The sequence below is a fragment of the Mirounga leonina genome, unplaced genomic scaffold (genome assembly GCF_011800145.1).
Source record: "Mirounga leonina isolate KUSES-001 unplaced genomic scaffold, KU_Mleo_1.0 Mir_166, whole genome shotgun sequence".
In the NCBI taxonomy this organism is placed as follows: Eukaryota; Metazoa; Chordata; class Mammalia; order Carnivora; family Phocidae; genus Mirounga; species Mirounga leonina.
In genome coordinates this window covers 1,367,335-1,380,207 of record NW_023270418.1, presented here as the reverse complement: position 1 = coordinate 1,380,207, position 12,873 = coordinate 1,367,335, and the positions used below count along the sequence as shown (strand labels likewise).

The following is a 12,873-nucleotide window of genomic DNA, read 5'->3' as shown; positions in this document are numbered from 1 at the left end:
TGACACAGATGGGCAGAGGAACCCGGAGGCTCGGTGGGGTCCCCAGCCTACAATGTCATTACCTGTCCTGTTTCCTGGGCAGAGTACTTCTGCAGAACTTAGGGCTAGCAGCAGGGGAAGAGAGAGGGCTAGAAGTCCAGGCAGGTAGAAAATAAGAGAAGGAACATTAGATGGGAAGAAAGGGGAGGGGTCGTTACACACACAGTGATTAGAACATTTTTCTCAGTCCCAGTGCAGATCCCAGCGTTCTCGCCTACGTGGAGAAACACGACACACAGCACGCTGCAGTGAAATCCGGGGCTCTGAGGCTGCTTTGAGTTTCCTGATCACTCTGGCTGGCAGCCCTTCGGTAGGAGGGTGTCTGCCATGATGCCCACCAAGTCCACCCTGCTGCCTACAATGCTTCCTGCCCCCCACTCTGCCTGCACAAGGACAAGGGGAGGGGAAACAAGCAGCTGATGAGCGCACAGGATAAAATGGAAGGACCTCCAAGGAGGAATGCCATTTCAAAAGGGAGCATTAAACCTGCCCCCCAGAGACTGCCGGCAGCTCTAAGCACTGAGAATAACCACGATGGAAAAGGTAACAGGAAGGAGAGCCGAGCTGAATTCCATCCCGACCTGGCTTCCCCACGGAAAGACAGCAGTGGTTGGAAAGAGCACCATCTCCCAGGCAAAGGTGAACGGACATCTGGGATCCCTAACATAAACCCTCTGACTTGCGGAAGGGTGTCCTCGGAGAGATGCGAGTGCACGGCACCAACCTTTCCGACAGCGTGGTCTTCACGCTGTTGGTTCGGACGAAGGGTGTCAGGGAGTCGTCTTTAGAGGAGGTGATGAGGCCCGTGGAGGAATTGTGACTCAGCCCCCCTCCACTGCTGAGGGAGATGTCAATGGACTCGCAGCTGGTGTGGAGGCTGCTGACGGACTGGAAGCCCAGGCCGTCCTTGCTGACCGCGGACGAGCTGCTGGGGTTGGTGCCCCAGGTGAGGCTGTTGGAAGGGCCCGAGTGGGCTGAGCTGGGGCTGGAGGCTAGAGGAGACTGGTTGATATCCAGATTCTTACTGTAGAGAGGACTGCTGCTCCCACTGCTCAGGACGCCGCTGCCTGAGGGGGACTCTAAGTTACCTTGCTGGGTCGAGGTGGCATGAGGATTGGAGATCACCACTGAGTTTTTCATGGTTTCTGCTGTGGCAATGGGCACTTGCTTGGTAGGCTTCCCACCAAAGAGTCTGTGAAGAGACAAAGGGTTGTGCAGGTTGAACAGCCAGCGACGAGGGGCGCCGAGCCGTTAAAGTATGAAATGGCTAATGGTGCTCCACTGGGAAAAGCCACCATGCAGGGGGCCTGGACACCAGTGTATCACAAGGCTCTAGCTTCAAGTTCTAGGCTGTAGCCGAAACCCCAAGGGCAACACGAAATAATGTTCTATAGGCCTAGCCATGATGGTCCCAGATCTTGCTTCCCTTTATTTCCAAAAATCGGGTAACTAGAAAACGGTCCCGGCCCGGGAAACATCTAGAGGAAAAAGAGCTGTCTTAGCCGTCTTTGTATCCGAGACCCTGGACACAAAGCAGTACTCAGTTTATGACAGTTCAATTCCAAAGGTTTTGGTTGCTTTGGTCTCTAAGGATGACATGAACAATCAAGAACACGAGTCTAGACCTGGATGGGGCCTGGGAGAAGTATCTTCACGGATTTCTCCTCAAGTGAACGCCCATATGAAAGATGGGAGGCTAGTCCTACCCAAGGATCTACAGAGAAATCTTGCTGGAGTCATGAGATGTAAGATCAGACACACTGGGTCTTGGAGACAGAAATGTCATTCCATGTCATCCCCCCTGCTGATGACCAAAAATGTGCCATCTGAAACACCGGGAATGGCACATGTGTGTCTCTCTTCCTTTGGCAACAGGACTCTCTATGAAGAATGGCAGAACTGTCTTAAAGTCCAAGGACCGGTACATGCTCTAGGAATGCAAGTAATTCCAGCCACCAAACCCTCGTGGAATGTGCATCTCTGCAGTGACAAAACTACTACATATCTTGAGAGGCAGGTTGCCTTGCACCCAGCTACTCCACGGCATGAGTCTGATTTTTGTTCTCTCCTGGGAGTCCTTAAAAATCCCAATTATTGTAAGAACAAACATACATACACATAATCAATCCTCACTACAGTATCTGGTGACAGATTAGAAAACAATCTTTTTTGCCTGATGACAACCAGAGAATGATCTAGATATCTTCTGGTAGGATCTTGGCTTTGGCGTGCTTACATACTTCCAGTTAACAGGAACCTCACTACTTCTAAGGGTAACTCATTCCATTGTCAAGCGCTTCTAATCACTAGAAAACCAAAATCTGATCTATCTTCTTTACTTTTTCTCATTGCCCCTAATTCTCCTCCAGGTAACTACACAGAAAAAGCCCAATCTTTTGTCTGCTAGTCCTTCAAATCATTTGAGGAGAGCTATCACTTGATCTAAGATTTCTCTTCTCTGTACTAATGCACAAAGAGGAAATTGAGAACACCTCTTAATGATTTAGGAAAAATGTAATTAACAGGAATTGGCTGAAAGTTGTTCAATGTCAAGACTAAGAATCTGCATGCATTTTCATGTATTCTATCACGGTAGCCTAAGGGTCCAGTAAAATACCTTTGTAGTTACTAAAGGAAATCTATAATACCAACGAGTGAATATTACATATAATACTTGAGGCAAAAAGCAGAGAAAATTTTCATTTACAAGGCAACCTGTTAAAACAACAAAGAGCAGCCCAACAGGACCTTCCCCTGAAAAAATAATCATTACTGAAATTCTAATAATCAAGTCTAGACAAAGAACAGGGAACTGCTTCATTACACATTTCACATGACATGCTTCTTCTGAAGTCTTTTCAAACATTCCTATTCACCCCCAAATATGTACATGGGGGCACATAATCTTTATTTTTCACTACTTAATTTTCTATCCAGTACTTATACTCTTTCCTAGTTGATAAGCCATTTCCTGGGAAGGTAAGATAAGCTCTGTCCTACACAGTTGCAGTTTGAGGATGGTCCAGCAGATATGATAATGAGATAATATGAGCAAGCAAAAGCTTATACATTTAGAAAGGAACTGTTTAAAAAATAACACTGTTTTCACATAAAAATTTCCATTCAGTGTGGAAATGTGGGAAAATGCCTTTTTAAGGGAGTAAGAAATCAACTTCTCTTTTTCAGAAACACTCCTGCTTTAAAAGCTTTTTTTTTAAGAAAGCTAAAATTTCAGAAACAAATTTGGAATTAAGCATGCAGTATAAAAAAGTATGTGGCAAGGGGGATACTAGGCTGGTTGAGAGAAGAAGGATCTGGCTGAGCTCACGGTCTGGCATAATGATGAAGAATCTCAGCCACAGAATTAATAAGACAAGAGGAGGGGAGGAAGATCTTCTGCCTTCCCCTCATATACCCACCTGGGGTCTAGGGGGATTATTAAGATCTCATCTTGGAGGGTGGCCAGATTTGACTGAGCACCTACTATGGGCCAGATATGGCTATGTAGGTTAATCTTCACGTGAAATCTCAGGTAGGTGTTCCCATTTTACAGATGAGGAAGCCGAAACAGAATTGTTAAGAAAGGATACATGGTGGCTAATTAAGGTGGACTCAGGATTCGAACCCAGGATGACCGATTCAGACACTTAGGTTTTTCCTCCCTGTGTGGGGAAATAATCAGCAGACTACAAAATCGCTGGCAGGCTCTGACTAAACAGAAGTGGAGAAACACAGAGGCTGTTTTCACCGAGGAACAAAAAAAAATGATTCACTCGGGACGCCATTCCACGTACTCCAGCTCTGCTCAGCACCATCGACCCGCTTACCTGCGGAGCGTGGGAGAGGCCACGTCGGGGTACTTGGCGCCTGGCTGGAGCGTCGCCTGAGCCGCACCAGACACAGGCTGGGCTGCCGGGTTCACCTTCACCGAGTTACAGGAAGCCACACTCTCGTTGTCAGACGAGATGCCTTTCTCCTTATCCGTCTGGTTGACCAGACCGGGCAGAGAGCTGCCCAGGGCCGTTTTGGAAGGCTCCCTCAGCTTGGGCACCGGCAGGCCCGCGGACTTACTGCTGATGTTGGAATCGATGCTGCTGGTGCTAGACCTGTTCCCGGCCCCGTTGCGGCTGGTGGACTTACTGGGCCTTGGCAAACTCCGGTACTGCAAGTTGGTCCGGGAGCTGAGAGCCAGGTACCCATCGTCCTGGTTCTGGGCCCCATCCATGCTCGTCTTCCGGCCAGCGGACCGACCGACGAGTGCGGATGACTTGGGGATCTTGCCCAGTGTGGCTGACCTGCTGGTGATGGTAGCCCCGCTGGCTGTGATCATGGCCAGCCCAGCGGCCGAGCCGCTCTGCTTCTTGAACCCAAAACTGTTGGCGTTGGCAGTGGGGGTCCTGGAACTGCTGGAGAGGGGCTTTTTGGACTCGTCACCGCTGCTGCGGCCTGCGTCTGATGGGGAGCGCTTCACCTGGGAGGCTTTGGGAGACAGTCTTCCTTTCTCAGACACCTTTGCATCATCTGTTTTTCCTAAGGGAGAAAGCAGTGAGGTTAGCATGCACACCAAGAAGCGTACAGCCCCATCTGCTTACAATCCTCCCCTCCTCCAAAGAACTGGTTCACTTTTTCCTTGGGGAAAGCTGTAGCCTTTTTATAAAGATAATCGAGCCTACTACTGTCACCGTGAGCCTTCTAGGAGATGTCAATGATTCTACACATTTGCAAAGCAGCCTAAATTTACCCAGAACAAAGCGAAGCCAGCCAATCACTGATATGTCTGGGCAAGAGATCCTGCCTTCTACTGACCTTTCCTCCCTGTCCATTAAAAGGCTCTCCTTAACATTTTCAGGGGGCACCTCTGCCTTCCTGCAAAAACACTACCCTTGTTTACCCACATCCCTAAATCATGGGCAACACAAACTGGACATAAAGGCAGCTCGTAAACTCATGCTCTTGAGCAGCTTACACGCGGGTGTGTTGGCTCTTCCCTAGTGCCTGGTTAAACCCATTCCGTACACCTCGGCAGCTGAACCATCTTCGGAGTTTGAGGCTTGCACACTTACCTATTTCCACTTGGGAAAAGGTAGGGATGTGAACCTTTCCGAAGGCTAGTTATTAGCAGAGTCTAAACTCAAAGAAGAAATACCTGAGCACTGATGGGGACTGAAGCTCTTGCTCGAGTGACTGCAGGTTTTGGATTTCAGACGGACAAATGAGATGCAAGGCAGCGCAGCCTCTTACTCACCAGTTCCTGGGGTCTTGAGCGGGCCTGCTGGGGCAGCCGCCTTCGTCCTCGGCATGGTGATGCCCACCTGCGCGGTCATGCCTCGCCGCCATGAGCCCGTCTGGGAGATGACCGGATTCTTCTTGCCCGACGTGCTTTTGTCAGACTCGTCAGACACGTCCGAGGGATTCCGTCTCCACTTAGACCCAGGCTCCATCTTTATGCCGCTGTCTGAGCCTCCGTCTGACTTCTTGACATCATCGCCCGACCACAGGGAACCCCTCTCCACCTGCGAATGCTTCTCAGCGTCGGTCTGTGGATGAGACGCTGAATTAGGCCTTCCAGAATCCCAGGCCTGGAGCCGCTCAGCCCAGAGCGAGAATGCCAATACAATGACAGATGACTACTTGAAAGTGTCCGGGCCTTTACAGTCTGGTTATCTTGCTAGAAAGCCTGATTTTTTTTTTTTTTTTTGGCTGGAGGAAAGTACAGAATATAACTATGTCCTAGAAGGGAGTGACGAAGGAGAGTGGGACGGGCTGAGAGGGAAAGGGGGACAGAGCCCCATGGAGGAGAAACGTGAGCAGACAGAGACGGGGCGAGAATTCAGCGACCAACTCTCTGTCACTTGGCAACAAACGCCTCTAACTCCAGAGACCTCTCTTCAACCAGCATGCAGCCTCCTGGCCTGTTTCCCTTTGTTCTGCCGTCTTCCTATCACTCCACTAGCAGCGAGATCTTTGACTACAGCACAGCGCCACAGCCTAACACGCAGACGGAGCAGGCGAGGGCGGCTGCTAGTTCCACGCGGATCAGGGAGAGAGAGAGGGGCCGGGGGAAAACAAATCCTCAAAAGCCAGAGGTGCCTGCTCCCGCCCGGCTCCATTTATATGCCACTGCTTCGCTCCTCTTGTGGGATTTGGTTCAGACAAGGGATATAATTAGCTAGCTTTCTTTGGAAGAGCCCTGACCCGCTGACCATGGAACCCAGGAGGGGACAGAAGCGTGATGTTAATGATCCACCGCAGTGAAAAGGCACAAAGCTAACCAGAAGGCTTTGGGGGCTTCCCTAGGGGGCCGGGGCCGGCCCAAGAGGATGCCAGTAGGGAGAAACAGTGCAATGAATGCGGGTGGGAGTTAGCAACACTTTAGGGCGGCCACACTGAGTGACAAGGCCTGTGTTGGCTATGCTTAACTACCAACAGTGGGCAACACCAGCAGGGCAGGAAATCCGAATGATTACCCAGCAAGAATCTGGCCTAATGCCTTTCATCCAAGAGCAGTAGTGGTATCGATGCTTTCCTCTGTGGATACACCGCTGTATGGGACAAAGCTGAATACAGACAAGCAGCTCCAGTTAAGTCACCTCTCGGTCACCACCACGGCCTCTCTCTCCCCCCTCAACCCCGCACCCCCCCCCAAACTCCAGTCCTCCATCACGGCAACCTGACGGTGCCTTCACTTGTTCAGTCATTCCTCAAACACATACTGAGTTCCCTCCGGGGACCAGGCACCAGAACAGGAGGGGGACAAAAGACTCACCCCCTGACTGCGGGCATCCCCCCGTTCAGCTGTGGCAAGGGACACAGACGGGGTGTTCCTGCATCTGAACACAGAGCAGGAGCTCCATCAAGGCTTGCCGAGTAAAGGAGGGAACCAACGAACACATGCTTTTCAAGCTACAGCACGGGCTTCAACAAAACGATCTCTGATTCTGACCACTCTCTGGTTAAGGAGCGTCACGACAGTACATAGTATTGCCTTCATTTCAGTTTTATAGATGAGCGGAGACTAAAGTTACCCACTCCCTGTCCCAACTACTCCAGCCCGTGTTCCTTCCTCTAAACACTTCCAGTAGATTCCTTCAACCAGACCTCCTCAAAGCCCGCCATTTGCCAGGCGCCATGGAAGGTCTGAGGATCTGCGGGTCTGATTAAGTCCCATCCCTCCTGGAGTTTACGATCCAGTGACAGAGGCAGAGGTTGAAAAAATAAATACAAATAAATGAGCAATTATGAATTATGAAGATTTTATAAGAAAAAGGACAAGGAGTAAGAGAAAAAAATACGCTGATGTAATTTAGCTGATGAGGAGGAGGATGGGGGACGGTGGTCAGGTAAGTTCCCTTTGAAGAAGTAACCTGAAGAGTGAGAACAAACTTACTGAGAAGAGTTTAGGGAAGAGCATTCCAGGCAGGGGGAAGAGCACATGCAAAGGTCCTGAGGCAGGAAAGAGATTGCCTTTAGAAGCATTCAATCTGCAGGTATTACCTGGGTGCCACCATATGCCAGGCAAACTCATGGGGCCTGGGACCCCACTGTAGTAAATGAATAAGAACAAATACAAGTCATTAACTTCCTGGAGTTTATGTTCAAGTATATTCTGACACATTCTAACATACTCCAGGAGATACTGAAAACTTAGCACTTAACTACATTCTGGGTTACTATATTAGTTATTCTTTGCATGCTCCCATACCTTATTCTCCCTAATCAAATTGTAGTCATGCTAAGAGTAGTAGCAGTGACAACTACATTTATTAAGCACTTACTATGTGCTAGGCACTGGGCCAAAGTGCTTTTCATTTATTATTTAATTTAATCCTCACCAAGAATCCATGAGGAAGTTACAGTTCATATTTCAATTTTACATATGAAAACTAAGGCACAGAGTAGAAAAGAAAATTGCCCAAGACCACACAGTGAGGAAATGGAGATCCAAGGATTCTAGGGAGTCTCAAAGGCAGAGCCCAGATTTTAACCACTATGCCACACTGCCTTCCTGGAGAATAAGTCCAAGGACATGAGACATTTCTGCAGGCCTAGCAGCACCTCACACAATTCCTACACCCAGTAGATTCTCCTTCTGTTCCCCAACTCCAGCACTGAAGCAGCTCTAGCCTACCCTCTGGGTGTGACCCCTAGAACTCTGATCCTAGAGTCCTGGGATCGAGTCCCACATCAGGCTCCCTGCTTGGTGGGCAGTCTGCTTCTCCCTCTCCCTCTGTCCCTACCCCCTCAGCTCGTGCTCTCTCACTCTCTCTCACTCTCAAATGAATAAATAAAATCTTTAAAACAAAAAAAGATGAAAAATTCCCAGCCTCTCTGTTCCCAGAGCTGACAAGTGAAGGGTAGCAGGGCAGCTGCCTGGGGAGGTATAAAGAGCTGTATCCTTCCCTTGACTCCTCATGCCTTCATCAGTTGTTCTCATTTCAAATGGCACCTAATTTTGGCAAGATTTTCCTATTGCCCCTAACTGGAAGTCCACTTACTCATTCAACATCCCAGAGGGAAGGTAGGGAAACAACCAAACATAGGTGGGGAGAAGGCCTGAAATTTTGGAGGGTTCACCACTGAGGGCCCAGGTTGCTCAGGGACCACAGAAGGGAGGCTGATCTGAGAGTGAGAGGGTGGAACCAAGGTGGGCCACGTGGCCTGATGTGTTGGGGAGAACACGGGCTTGGAGTTTGAGTTCAGGTACTGGGTGCTCCCTCCTTTGGAGGGAGTGGGTTACCTCCTCTAAGGTCATGACCTGTGCATAAAATGGAGTATGCAACAGACAGAGGAGTCTTAGAGGGTAGATAGTTGTCACTAAATGTGGAGGGACTCACACAGTGGCTCTTTTGTCACCAACTCTCCCACCTCTGAAAACCTCCAACATTTGGTTGTCTTTATTCCATTTTTGTCCTGCATGAGGGTGAACAAGGTACTCGTCTTTCCTGCTCTTGGGCCACAAGCCTCTAGAAGCCAGGATGCTACCCTCTTCACGCCCACATCCTCTGCTGATCAAGATGCTGAACTGGCTCAAGTTGCAACTGCAGTCATCACAGAAGTAATTATCAGCATCAGCATTATCTCCTGCCACTTCTCTTGCTAGGTCGGCACCGTGTCCTTCTGCATACATTATTAGCTCATCTAATCCTCTGAGCTTGTACTATTATCCATATTTTACAGACCAGGAAAGTACAGGCAAGTAACTTGCCTATAGTCATAAGCAGCAGCACCTAGCAGGTGGGCAGAAGGGGCATCCCTCCCTGCCCCCAGCCAAACCCTATCCCTGCATCCAGACCAACATCCAGAGAACAGCTAGAGAGCTCCAGGCTCACTCGAGGCCTCACACAGGACAGGGATCCTTGCCACAGAATTCAGAATTTTATTTCCTTGAGTAGCAAAAATTAAACTCACATGGAATTATCTTCCTCCTCTCGTATATTAAAACTTTACAGGCAGTGAAAATGAAAGGAATTTTGATACAGGCTTCTCTGTATCTTGGCACCTGGAATGGAACCTTCCACAGACTGAGAGGAAATACTGAATGACCAAGGACATGAATGGACAGATGATTACGTGGGGGAGAGAGATGTGTTTGTTACAAGTCCTCTGCCCTAAAAATAAAATGCTGCAAAATATAAAATGAATTGTAAGATATATTAAGAACACAAACTTTGGTTACTGACATGAATGGAGGGAGGGAGGCAGGGGGACAGGTAATCCAGAGGAAGGAAGGAAAGAAGGAAAAGAAAAAAAAAAAGAGAACTCCTGAGTATCTACCAAGAATGAAATACCACGAGAGCACATTCAGATAAAGTATTTCCATGTCACTACCACATTCCTCCTTTGAGACGAGTCTAACTGCTGTGATTTTATGGACCAGGAGGCAGAGGCTTGAAGAGGCTGGTTAGCTTATCTGAGGATGCCACAGAACCAGGAGCTCAACCCCTTCTCCCTGACCCCGCAACCTGGTTTGGCTGCCCAACTGGACTCACCAGTCCTCATGGAGGAAGTCCGTCGAAAGGCTGTCAGACCTCAAGCCAGGAGATTCTCTGCCCAGCTTGGGAGCAGTGATAGGAGGCCTGGTGCCAGACACCTGGGCATGTGCATCCCGCCGAGGGCACCCTCAGTGCCCCTCCATATCCTTGAGGAGATCAGTCACTCACAGACAAAGGGGGCTCTCATCTCTCAAGGACAGCTCCCCTGTGATCTGCTTGGCTAACAAGGCTGCTCCTTGGGCTTCTGGACCACAACTTCCCTGTTCCTTGGATGGATTTCCTTTTAGCAGTTCCTCAGCAGCTTTTCCAACAGCAAACCTGGCCAGGCAACCTGTCCTCAACCTGCTTTCCCGGCAGACGTGCTGAGCTGCGGCTTCCTGCCTCTCCCTGCCTCGCCTGGGATACTGCGCACTCCCCGTTCGATGGGGGAAGCCAGGCTGTGACAGAAACCTGAACGAGCCCCGGGGAATGATGGCAGCGCACATCTTCCCGTTGCCTGGTGCTGCTCTGAGAGGAGTAATGGTCCTTGGCTTTCCTCAGAGTGGGATGAGGGGAGGAGGGGACGAGGCTGCAATTTACGCTGATTCAAATATTTGGAGATACTCCCTGGACAGGAACAAAGGGATGCCAGAGAAACCACCTCCCCGGGAATCTTTGTAACTATTGGTGCAAGTCCGCATTTATTGTATTCCAAGACCTACTGGCTTAGTTTTTATTTAAATATTTTAAACTCAGGCAGTTTTATAGCAAAACAAACCAACCAACCAACCCAAAAAACAAAAACAAAAACAAAACAAACCAACCCAACAAATATTAAACCCCTTCCATCCCTTGAAATTAACCTTCTGAAACTGATCAAAAGACATGTTTGTGTCGTATTCGTGAACTTTTTCTGATGTGACATTTTCTAGACGAAGGCAAAGAGCTGGTCAAAGAGGAGGGGGCACTGGCCTTAACCAAATCTGAGTCTATCAGACGAAATCATTTGTAAATCCCCGATGCTTACTCTGTATCAATACGGAAAACAGATGCCAATCCCACCTTTGTGGGAGGGAAACAAAGACAAGAGATTCTTCTATCAGTGTTTTGTTGGCTCAACCTGCATCTTAAAAGCAAGACTACCTCCAAAAGTAGACAAAAGAGAAACCTATTGATATTCATCTCTCCCTCCCTCCCCCACCCTCTTTCTCCCTCTCTCTCCACAAGCCGCCCCCCTCAACCTGTCTGTCCCTCTCCTCTTGGTTCCCCACCTCTGTATCTAAGGAGAGTCTAAGAGCTTGTTATTGTTACCCTGAAATTAAAAAGACTCTCAGAAAAAAAAAAAATTAGTGTCCACGAGGAAAGGAAAAAAGTTGGCAGGGGGTAGGCGGCAGGGACAGAGGCTGGCTGTGTTTCTAACTTTTGTCTAATCACTGATCAAACAGTGATCACTCTCAAGCAGCGTGGCTTACGTATGTGTTTTTTTTTTAATTACCCTTTTAAAATGGGGTATAGCATTCATATATCACATGCACAATGTTAAGTATATAGCCTGAATACGTCTTAAAAAATTAACCTACTTCCATAACTACCACTCAGATCAAGATATAGAATATTATCAGCACCCCCAACACCTTGTGCCTCCTTCATTTGGGTTGTGTTTTTTTTTTCACCACTACCATCACAATTCAACTCTCACTCAAAAATAATTAGAAATTCTGGAGAAAGTGCAAATTCAAGAAATCACAGGCAATCCCAGAGGAGACACCCAACATATTTCCTCAGGCAGTCAACGTCCACATTTCTGTGGGACACAAGTACTCCCACACTCTGACACGTTCTTTATTTAGCCCTGTCTTCAAAAAAAAAAAAAAAAAATACTTTTGAAAGCATAGAAATTTCCAAAGAACCTCCTGTCTCGCAGAGAAACAAGTGAGAAAGGAAGCTGGCGTGGAAGGGAGTGAAGGAAGGGGACAAGTGTCAGTTCTGCCCTCCCCCAGGCTCCTCTGGGAGACTGTGTCCCAATCAGAGCTTCACATAGTTTCACTGGAGGCAGCGGCCCCCACCGGTGGGAAGGACCCATCATGAAAAAGATCCCAGGCCACATAAGCCAGGGCCACCAGAGCTGGCCAGTCCTTGCAAAAGTCAGTCCCAACTTGGGGACTGGCTATGAGGATGGCACCTCACTCTTCTCCTAGCAAAATGGGATTGCTAGAACCAACCCCTCTGCCCACGAAGGAGCGCTGTGAAGGTGAGTGAAAGCACCCACATGAAACCACTTTGGAAGCAAAAGAAGGGAAAGCACAGTATCCGAGACATACCGTCTCAGAGTTTTAAAGTAGGGGTTGAAAACTCAAGCACCCTGGGGTCTGACAGGTATATTGAAGGGGGCGGCTGGTCAGGAGCAGTTGGGGCACGCTGAGACAAGGGCTCCCTGTCTGAAGGGGGCAGACACTTGGACACCTGTTGATTGTTGCCACGTGGAGAATATAGGCTCAAGAAAGCAACATATTCTGATCTTTAAGCGAAACCAGAATCTCATTTTCATGTGAAATAATGCAATTTTTAAAATTTGACATGGAATCAGGGGCGCCTGGGTGGCTCAGTCAGTTAAGCATCTGCCTTCGGCTCAGATCGTGATCCCAGGGTCTTGGGATCGAGCGCCATGTTGGACTCTCTGCTCAGCGGGGAGTCTGCTTCTCCCTCTCCCTGCTGCGACCCCCCTGCTTTTACACTCTCTGTCAAATAAATAAATAAAATCTTTAAAATAAATAAATAAATAAATAAAGATAGATAGATATAAAACTTGACATGGAATCTGGTTTAAAAGAAGGGGATACCATAAGCCAACGGACAAATATCA

General features: G+C 48.5%; 1 protein-coding gene across 4 annotated transcripts in view; it reads right to left on the bottom strand.

The window, feature by feature from the left end:
* NAV2 (neuron navigator 2) overlaps nucleotides 1-12,873 on the bottom strand; it is a 392,023-nt gene that overhangs the window by 63,293 nt on the left and 315,857 nt on the right. For all 4 annotated transcript variants that reach the window (XM_035012444.1, XM_035012441.1, XM_035012442.1 and 1 more), the window contains 4 exons: nucleotides 5,285-5,576; nucleotides 3,867-4,569; nucleotides 764-1,231; nucleotides 63-128 (listed from right to left, as the gene is read on the bottom strand). In XM_035012444.1, the coding sequence (XP_034868335.1) occupies nucleotides 63-128; nucleotides 764-1,231; nucleotides 3,867-4,569; nucleotides 5,285-5,576 (1,529 nt within the window). The remainder of the gene's footprint in view (nucleotides 1-62; nucleotides 129-763; nucleotides 1,232-3,866; nucleotides 4,570-5,284; nucleotides 5,577-12,873) is intronic.